Source organism: Macrobrachium nipponense, chromosome 7 (genome assembly GCF_015104395.2).
Source record: "Macrobrachium nipponense isolate FS-2020 chromosome 7, ASM1510439v2, whole genome shotgun sequence".
Classification (NCBI taxonomy): domain Eukaryota; kingdom Metazoa; phylum Arthropoda; class Malacostraca; order Decapoda; family Palaemonidae; genus Macrobrachium; species Macrobrachium nipponense.
Window position 1 is genome coordinate 9,994,297 of NC_061109.1, and position 9,461 is coordinate 10,003,757.

General features: G+C 41.3%; 1 protein-coding gene across 2 annotated transcripts in view; it reads left to right on the forward strand.

Moving 5' to 3' along the window:
- Positions 1–9,104, forward strand: part of LOC135217301 (uncharacterized) — a 13,311-nt gene extending 4,207 nt beyond the window's left edge. Inside the window, exons 1-4 of one of the 2 annotated variants that reach the window (XM_064253067.1) lie at positions 3,044–3,192; positions 3,560–3,669; positions 7,834–8,043; positions 8,235–9,104. In XM_064253067.1, the coding sequence (XP_064109137.1) occupies positions 3,561–3,669; positions 7,834–8,043; positions 8,235–8,617 (702 nt within the window). In that variant the 5' untranslated portion in view covers positions 3,044–3,192; position 3,560 and the 3' untranslated portion in view covers positions 8,618–9,104. Of the gene's footprint in view, positions 1–3,043; positions 3,193–3,559; positions 3,670–7,833; positions 8,044–8,234 lie in introns of those variants that run through there. The other variant, XM_064253068.1, reaches the window with a different exon arrangement.
- The last annotated feature ends 357 nt before the right edge of the window (positions 9,105–9,461 follow it).

Genomic DNA, 9,461 nt, shown 5'->3' on the forward strand with positions numbered 1-9,461 from the left:
ACTTCAGAAAAGGCTTAAAGAGATAACTTGTGATTGCGACAGCCAAATATTACAAAACTCACATTTCGTAAATTCTTTAGAAAATGACATACCCTCAAGCCAGTGATATGAAAAAATCATTTCAGAAACCTCATTTCACACGATTTTAGTTCGTTTGAGCTGCATTCGTCGCTCACTCTTTCTTCTTTTTCCTGTATTTTGCCTGATCACCGGACAATAATTAGTTGCAAAGAACGATGATCGCATTCCTCGTCTCCCGGAGCCTTGCATGACGCGCGGGATTTCCACTTCAAGTAAATAAGAAGATGAGAAAAAAATTAACGATATTGACCAATGTGTTCAGATTCTCAAATTGGATATTAAGACGAACAATCTTGTCATTTTGAGGTTAATAAGATTATCAAACGAGTAATTATAATGAGAAATGCAAGCTCATTCAAACCACTGAGAAATATAATAACATGGTACAGACAATTACTGAGAAGATCGCTGTTTCATGAACAATTACAAAAGGATTTTAATATATAAACAGTTGGAATGAAAGGTCCCATCTTCTAAACGTCGATCGGGTTTCACAGGCAGCCCCGAAATTGAGTCTTTGACACGGCACTTTCACAGAGACCATACGGTCGCCGCCGCTGTCCACTTCTGGAGATCGATCGAGGCGGTTTACTCTAAAAGTGCACATTTGTTGAAATGAAGGCGAGGGAAGCCTCGTTTGCGGTAAAACCATGACATTCATTTCGATTCTTAGGAACCTTGGCACACAATAAACGAGCAATCTTGCTTCGTACGTCGCTCGTTATCAATAAAAACGCGGTTCTTATAAAGACACTCGCCGCCACGATGAGGCAATCGGAACTTAGGAGTGCGTATTTCATCACAAAATTTGATTGAAAATGAATGTCTTGTGTTTTGTATCCATAGAAAGGAGGGATTCGATCTGCGAGAGATCGCATTCAGCGCCTCAAGTCCCTCAAAAATGATTTCGCTAGGTTGCAAAACGATCTCATCCACTAGTAATCGGTTTTAATCTCAGAATCTGAGGTCAATCAACGAGATATCAGTTGGCTGTGGACTCGTCGTCAGGTCAGAACTCTAAATTAAAGGCGAATGGACGTGAATAAACGCTACTTAGACGTGGCCAACGTCACCTGTCGCTCATCAGGTGTTAGCAAACTGAAGAGCCTGAAGTTGTCTGCACCACAGTCACCACAAATGAAATGGAATCTTGCGCAAATAATGAGCTGGAGGTTGATTATGCTATTATTTTTACCAACATTGTTTCAAAAGACAGTAAGTTATATAAAACACTCACACACACACATATATACATGTGCACATATGTACTTATATGCATATTCATATATACATATGTACAAAGCAACGACCCCACAACTGAATCAACCAATTTTCCCCACAAAGGAAAATGTCTGAGGCCGCTCAGGGTGCTACGCAATAAACACGTCCTTTGAGAGTGAGCAAAATCTAAAAATGTTAATCGGTACCATTTACGTCTTTCTTTCGGTTATGGTGACCATCCTAAGACTGATTCAATCGGCATCATTAACGATACTACACATGCAACGTGACCCAAGTGACCAATTCCAAAGCTCCCAGCCAGCCAGGTGAGATATCTGTTTATAGATACCACAGGAATAAGAAGGAATAAGAAGAGGAGAGAAAAGGAAGAAGAAACTGAATTTGGGACCATCCTTTTAATGGAAATATCCGCAGTACTGATAGTCAAGTCCGACGCAGCGAGCATAAAAGGGCATCATATCATTTTGCGTCTTTCGAAATCAAGAAACTTGAGTTTTCCTTGACAAAACTCAAACCAGATTTATGAGAGAGAGAGAGAGAGAGAGAGCCTTTCACTAAAGGTGCCTCGCCATCCCCAGGACAAAAGTTGCCCCCTGAGCAAGAGAGGGATAGCACGGCTGACCTTCTCTTGTGAGGCCGAGATCATTATCGCCAACTTCCATATCATCAGCTGTTTCCTGGGAGGAGAACCTTTTACGGTTCCGAATGCTAATAGACTTGCAACAAGATAATCTCTGGTTTAATTATCATTAGAAGTAGGATTTAAATCAAAGTACAATTCTCTCTCTCTCTCTCTCTCTGAGTCACATCAACCATCACATAACCTCAATGGGAACCAGTTGTTTTGTTGGATCTCGCAACTACGGTCCAAAAGCCGTTCCCATGTTAACTCCATGGTTTCTCTAGTACGGCCACACTATTTGCAATGAATACTCTCTCTCTCTCTCTCTCTCTCTCTCTCTCTCTCTCTCTCACACACACACACACACAACCATGATAGTGTGTATATAGAACAAATAATCGTCACTGTTCACTCCTTGACTAGTTGCCTGTGAATACTTTTCCAGAACTAAAAATAGCCTCTGATTCATTCGTTGTTCGCGACAGCTGTTCAGTCACTCAGCTACCACTGATTCCCCAAAACAAAAGAGCTTAGTAAAAGGACGTTCAGTTACGACACTCAATGCAGGGATCTCTGGAAAACTAATTGCAGTGTCAGCTATGCAGTCTCCCTCCATTATGTCTTAGCACTGTCCATGAAATTGCCTGCAACTTTTTATCTGAAAGGCGACCGATCAGTCGAATACCTCCAATGGTGTCTCTTGACAACGACTTTCAAATCCCTCATTTTCTCCATATTAATAAAGGTCTTATAACCTAATTTCAAATACTAGTACTACGTGTTATGAAGGCCACGAAAAGCTAAAATTTTGGTCACGTATAACAAGATTAGAGCCAGTGCTGTGCCACACATGGCCGCCCTTTGACTTGTTTAGCATACAAACTACGCAACATCCCTTGACTATGTTTGTCTCCCTGGTTTGTTTGCAGCCGAATATGTAACCTTTTTTTTCTTCGGCTATTTAATAGGATATGAAGTCCCAAAATCAGACATTCTCCCCAATAATTTTACAGATGACGAGTACATAGGAAATCCAAATGGGTCACTTATTCAGTCATATTTCTATACCGTACGATCTATATCATGTTGCTGTGTCATTGTCGACGTCTCCGAGTTTTCTAGGAAAGATACAGCTCAAGTTTGTTCAGTATTTCAACGCAGTTAAGAGACAAAGGGTGTTCCGCTTATCGTGGTGGGATAGGAGCCATTTTTAAAGAAAGATTTCTTTTGCAAACAAATTTTTTAAGGTATTGGTGAAATTTGTTTCAACGCTGGTACTGGTTTTCGCTTTAAGTTTGTACGTAGGTTATTGTGTCTGTGTGAATTTTTTTTATTACAGTTTCTTGTGAGAATAACGTAAACAACCCTTGATTAGACCAATTTAATTTTCGTTTTTTTAGTCGAATAACTTGGTTTTCTGAGTATGTCGTGATTGTTTCATATTTCCTAATTTTTGCCTCCTCAAGATTTGTACTTGACTTTGAAGAGTTACTTTAATTGGTGACTTTACCTTTTGTTATTCCTTCTACTATTGTTTGTTTGTTTCTGAGGTGCCTATGTCGGAAATAACATTACGGTGGTTTTTTTCAATTAATATTTTGTTTTTTTTTTCAGAATGAAATTCGCGCTCGCCCTCTTGGCTGCACTAGCAGCTACCGTCTTGGCCCAGGACTCCTCGCAGCCAAGACTGCTGTCTCTCCCGGTTCCAGAGCTGTGTGCTTCCCGTAAGTATTCATGCAGCTGGGAAGGGTTTCCAGAATTTTCGTATCTTGTCAGGTTAATTTCCTCCCATTTGTTTTCTAGTATTCCCCAACCCCTCCCAACTACCAAACGCCTTACAATCTATAATTTCCTGTCAACATTGGCTGGATCTCCTCGCGTGGCGAAATCAGAACTGTGCCACTGACCGTCAGAAGCCGGTCATTTGTCGTGATTAGCAGATGATACCAAATTGTGGGAGCGACTGTTGAGCTATTAGAGGGCGTGGCACAGGGCTTCCCTCAGGCAATGACGTATTCAGAGAGAGAGAGAGAGAGAGAGAGAGAGAGAGAGAGAGAGAGAGACTGACTCTTATTGCAGGCCCCTCTTCATGCCATATGTCACTTGTTGCAACGGAGAGCTTTTTAACCTATACGTATCCCCCAAAGGTTCCCTGGAAGATGACATTCAAGCCACCTTCTTCATTTCCCCTTGGGGAGCGGCCAAATGCTTTCGGTGTTAGTGTTGACGAAAGGCGCTCGAGAAGGCTACCTGACGTGCCTGTCAGCTTGTTAGTATGTTTGTGTGCGTGTGTGTGGCAATAACTAGAACATGAAATCCGTTAGGTTTAAAAAATATTCTGTTACAGTTCCTACTGTTTGACCCGTTCATTCACTCGTACCTCGACAATCACCGAGACTTTATTCTCTTAACTACATATAACCCGTCTCGATGAAATATGAGAACTGGGTTGTTGACCAATTTCAGAACTGCATTCATTTGCGGCCAATTGATTTTCATTTTAACGTTTTCTAGGCAGAGTGAATCTTCGTTCCAATTCCTTTTCGATGGTCAACATCGCTAGGGATTGTCACTTTCCAGAGCTGATGTCATTCGAGCGAGACACAGATAGAGGCGTGTTCGTGTTATGACATCTAAAGGGGGGGGGGGGGGGGGGTGTGGTTTTGTAACCTTGGCAGGGTGTCACGTGATTACAAAACGATTGCGCAAGAAGTAAAGGGTCGCTAATGGGTAATCTCGTTTGTTTTGCCTGAAGAAAAAAATTCATTTGAAACCAACAGACCGCGGGGGGCGGGAGGAGGAAGGTAATGTTGGCGAACAACCAGACATGGCTGCCGCGCGGTACCTACATCTAAATGTTGTGGTGTGAATTTCCTAACTCGCCCACTTAAAAGATTCTGATGACGAAATCGCACTTGTGTGCGTCAACGACGACGGAGTTCTCGGGCTTTTTAAATTTGTAGCGACAGAAGGGAACTCGTGACACCAATCTGCATATTTCCTTGCCTGTTGCTGCTGCTGCTGCTGCTGATGCTGGTGTTCGGGTTCAGAAATTCAAGGAATTGCCTATTGCCTCTACAAGAGCGCCACGGTTAGCTAGACGAGGAAAACCTTGATATGTATAATGACCAGTGATGTCTGAAGGGATATCAGAATATTATAATATAAAATAAAATCTAAATTGCCCGCCAAAGTCCAGCTTTATTTTGAACAAGCTTCTAAATCAGGCTTGAGCGAACGGTGTCGGGAGAAGATTCGCGAAGAACGTAGGGAACCAACCAGCAAACGAAATTCATGACGAGGGGTTTTCTTCTTCCTCCTTATTTTTTATACTTTCACCGAGGAGTTCCCATTCACTCACGTCCGAGATGATCGTCTCGATTGGTAATGGCCGTCAACGATCAAATCCATGTGCAATCCTCCACAATGGATGCGGTGGAAGGATAATCTTCGCGGAATGGTCAGGAATAAAAAGTCGTACGAGTAAGATTTAGAGGTATGATCATTAAGGTTTTAGGTATGATGATATAAGCATCATTTTAGTGTTTTATCTATTAGTGTTAAACAACCTTGGTTCCAGAATAAACTTGAAATTGAGGGACATAAAAAGCATGCGCCAACGTGCATACATTTTTTTTTTATTCTCTGATTGAAGATAGTGGCGACATTGCTCAATGGGCCTAAAGCATACAAGACTTAAATGAAATATTCGTGATTCTTCTTTCAAATGAAAACTAATGATTCAAAACCTCACTCTCTTTAGTTGGGTATTGGTGATTCTCGGGACTTCGTGGACAATGAGAGGTAGTTATAATTTAGACGTCAACTGTACTTCTTTGTCATTTGCGCTGTAACAACAGCAAATTTACTCTTGGTAAACAAATACTTCTTTACCGACGTAGCGGCTGTTTTGGACTTTGTTTTGTTCAATGGTTGGCAAAATCTGATTTGGACTATTGCTACGTTTTCATAGTCATTGCAGAACGTTGATCCACCTCTTTTAGCTGAATTTGCAAAACTGCTGCTACTTCAAATAATTCCCTTGCAGCCTATCCAGCTCAAATAACTGAATGGCCACAAATTTTAGTATTAAAATAAAAACAAAAAGTTAGCCTGTCGCACCAACAACTTAAACTATTCCACCATGCTAATAACCTTAGGAAAAACTCTTATGATTCTGATGTCTTAGTAGTAATAGCCTTTGTTCAGCGAAGGGTAGGGCTGGCGGGTTCAAGGCAACAAACAGAAGAGAAAGGAATGCATCGTTGATTCTCTCTCTCTCTCTCTCTCTCTCTCTCTCTCTCTCTCTCTCTCTCTCTCTCTCTCTCGTGTAGGTAAGAACGGTTGTTAATTGAATTTGCTCTCTTAAGCCTCGACATTCTCTTCACGAACTCCGCATACTTGGAGCACCTCGTATTCTTTAAAAGGGGCATTCAGCTTGTACTACACATCGCCACCACAGTGCGAAGGAGCTTAAACGTTTTCGAGTCTTGGAGGCTGAGGTGACAGCGCTCTCTCTCTCTCTCTCTCTCTCTCTCTCTCTCTCTCTCTCTCTCTCTCTCTGAAAGAATACCCCCACTCTCGGCGATGATCCATGATTTAGCAGCTGCAACAGAACCTATCGAGGAGGAGAGAAGAGAAAGCAGTTCCAGGTGGCCTCTCCTTCTCGTCTCGGACTCTGGTGTCCCAGGGACCTGGCGGTTCGGTGATGGTCGAGGTCTTTGATTTACCATTGCTGACATTTAGCAGTTTCACTGTTTTTAAATTTTTTTTTTTTTTATGGTTTAGTTATGCTTCATCATTATGTTCCTATAACATTTTTAAAATGCGTTTAATATCTAAATTCAATATGAAGTATATATAATTTAAATTTATATAATTTAATTAATAGCATATAATTAAAATGTGCATACCTTATTAGTAAATATTTAATATTCATATTTACACACAAATGCTTCTTTGCAGATACATTAGGATAAATGTATAGATATTTTTATAGATAAGCGTTTACGTTCATATAGTAAATCAATAGGTTCGTCTGATTAGAAAAAGAAATGATTAAAAAAACCTGGGAATATTGAACAAAAACAATGTGAAAGATCAGAGCTATTAAAAGCTGCGTGTCTGTCTTTTCAAGGTTTAGACGCTGTCATTTGTTTAGAGGTCAACCACTTTTTACTGCCAGATGAATTCATGGTTGGCTGATCTTTTCACTTGGAAAAATTCTTCTGTTTATTCATTCTCTCTCTCTCTCTCTCTCTCTCTCTCTCTCTCTCTCTCTCTCTCTCTCATGGAGCCTGTGTGTTGTCATGACAACGGTTCTCTGATGTAGGAAGATAATTTAATTCCTTATCTTATCGTATCTTAATCTTGAATCGATTAAAGCCGTACATATTACAATTACTCTTTCCATCAGCCTCGATAAATGTTCCCATAACGTATACACGCTGTGAGGAGTTGCCAAGGTTACTTGAACATTAAAAAGAACTTTCCATAAGTATGTAATTGTGATTGCTTTTCCGATGGACGAACTCTGTGTTGCAAAGCTACTTAAATGGACAAGCTGATAATTATATCTCCTTCCGTACAATCATACCTCCAGCAATTGTATTCCTCAATACAGCGCATTTCACAAAGAGGGTCAGACTGCACAATTTGTGTTCGGGAAAGACTACGAATGGCAGTTTCTGACCTGCTCTCAGAGGGTATCATTCACGACACTTAAAATGCAGTATGGAACTCGAGATCCTTGGATTCGTGATTTAATTCGACTGGAGTCCATTCTCTTTAGCGGTGGGAACCCGAGATTATTTTAGACTAATATTAAGAGTTTTTTTTTTTTTTTTTTTTCTCGCCAGTATGTTCATCTCTCGACCATTCTCTTCCAGGCCCTAAGCAATGGCAGTTCGGAGGACACAACTACTTTTTCTCTTGGGACCAGGACAAATTCATCGACATTGACCCCGCTACAGGCCAGAGACAGGGCCAGAAGGTAGACTGGCTGGATGCCCGTAACAGATGCCGCGAACACTGCATGGACGCCGTCGGTATGGAAACCGAAGCCGAGAACAAGATGATCGTCGACTTCATCAGAAACCGTAAGTCTAAAACTTATGATTCATAGCAATTGCTGCCCTTTATCAAGGGTGGATGCTCACTATAAGTTTGTATAATTACTTTTAATTAGTAGTCAAAGAAAATCACTATGCTGTCTCGTTAATACGTTGTCTGAGATTTACTAGGAAACTAGCAAAGCGAGCTGAACCTCAACTGATCCTTGGTTCCCCAGGTAACATCACTTACATCTGGACCTCTGGTCGCCTCTGTGACTTCACTGGATGCTCCGAGCGCGAGGACCTCCAGCCCATCAACGTCTTCGGATGGTTCTGGTCCAACACCAACACCAAGATGGCCCCCACCAACTCCACCCCACCAGGCTGGGCATCCCAGCCCTGGAGTTCAAAGGGTCACACTGGAGGTCCCCAGCCTGACAACGCCGAGTTCGACATCAACCAGACCAGCGAATCCTGCCTGGGAGTCCTCAACAACATCTACAAAGACGGCATTGCCTGGCACGACATCGCCTGCTACCACAAGAAGCCCTTCATCTGCGAGGACAACGAGCAGCTCCTCAATTTCGTCAAACACAACAACCCCGACCTCAATCTCTAACGCTGCGCTTTGCTATTCAGCTGATCACGTCTGTGATTGTTTCGGGGAGGGGAGGGGGTCTCGATAGGCCACTCAGTGTGAAAGGACACTCCTATGCACGTCATTAATGACACTAGCGTGTCACATGTTTAGTTTTCTGATGCATTATTCGCAGGAACATCCATCGAAGACTCCGAAAATTAGGTATCATCATTCGGTGGGTAGAAACTTCACAAGTTGAAACTCTTGAGGAGTTTCTCTCAAATTCTCTCTCGTGCCATTTGAGTCTTCATCGAAGTGGTCTGATTTTCTCTTGTATATGAAGTGAAATACAATAACTGGCAAATATAACAGAAAAGATGGTCATATTAAATTCTGTATACTGTTCATGTGACATGAAGCAAAAGTAAATTATTTTATCCGAACTTCTGGTTACAAATCCCAGAAATATTTATTTGTGATGAAACTTATTTTAATGCTGTTTTATTCAATAAACTAATACAAATGTTGTATGTTATTATTGATCCAGACTAGTATGACGGTTTTAGAAAGATCTCTAGTATTACAACCACCTCATAAGGGTCTCTGGGCAGAGTAGTAACAATTGTTTCATTTGCGGGTTGGAGATATGCTGAGAATTTTTTCCCGCTTAGATTCTCAAAGCAACTTGGCCTCGCTTTGAAGGCTACTCTTCCACTACTCGTTACCTGCCAGGAAAGTGAAGTGTCCAGTCAACTGTATTTCATAATTAAAATCTAATTTTCAACTTAAAAAAATTCTCCAAAATTGAATAATGAACAACTACTGTTAGGGACTCCCGGAAAGAAAGTGAAATATGCTAATGAAGGCAACACGAAGTATTTAT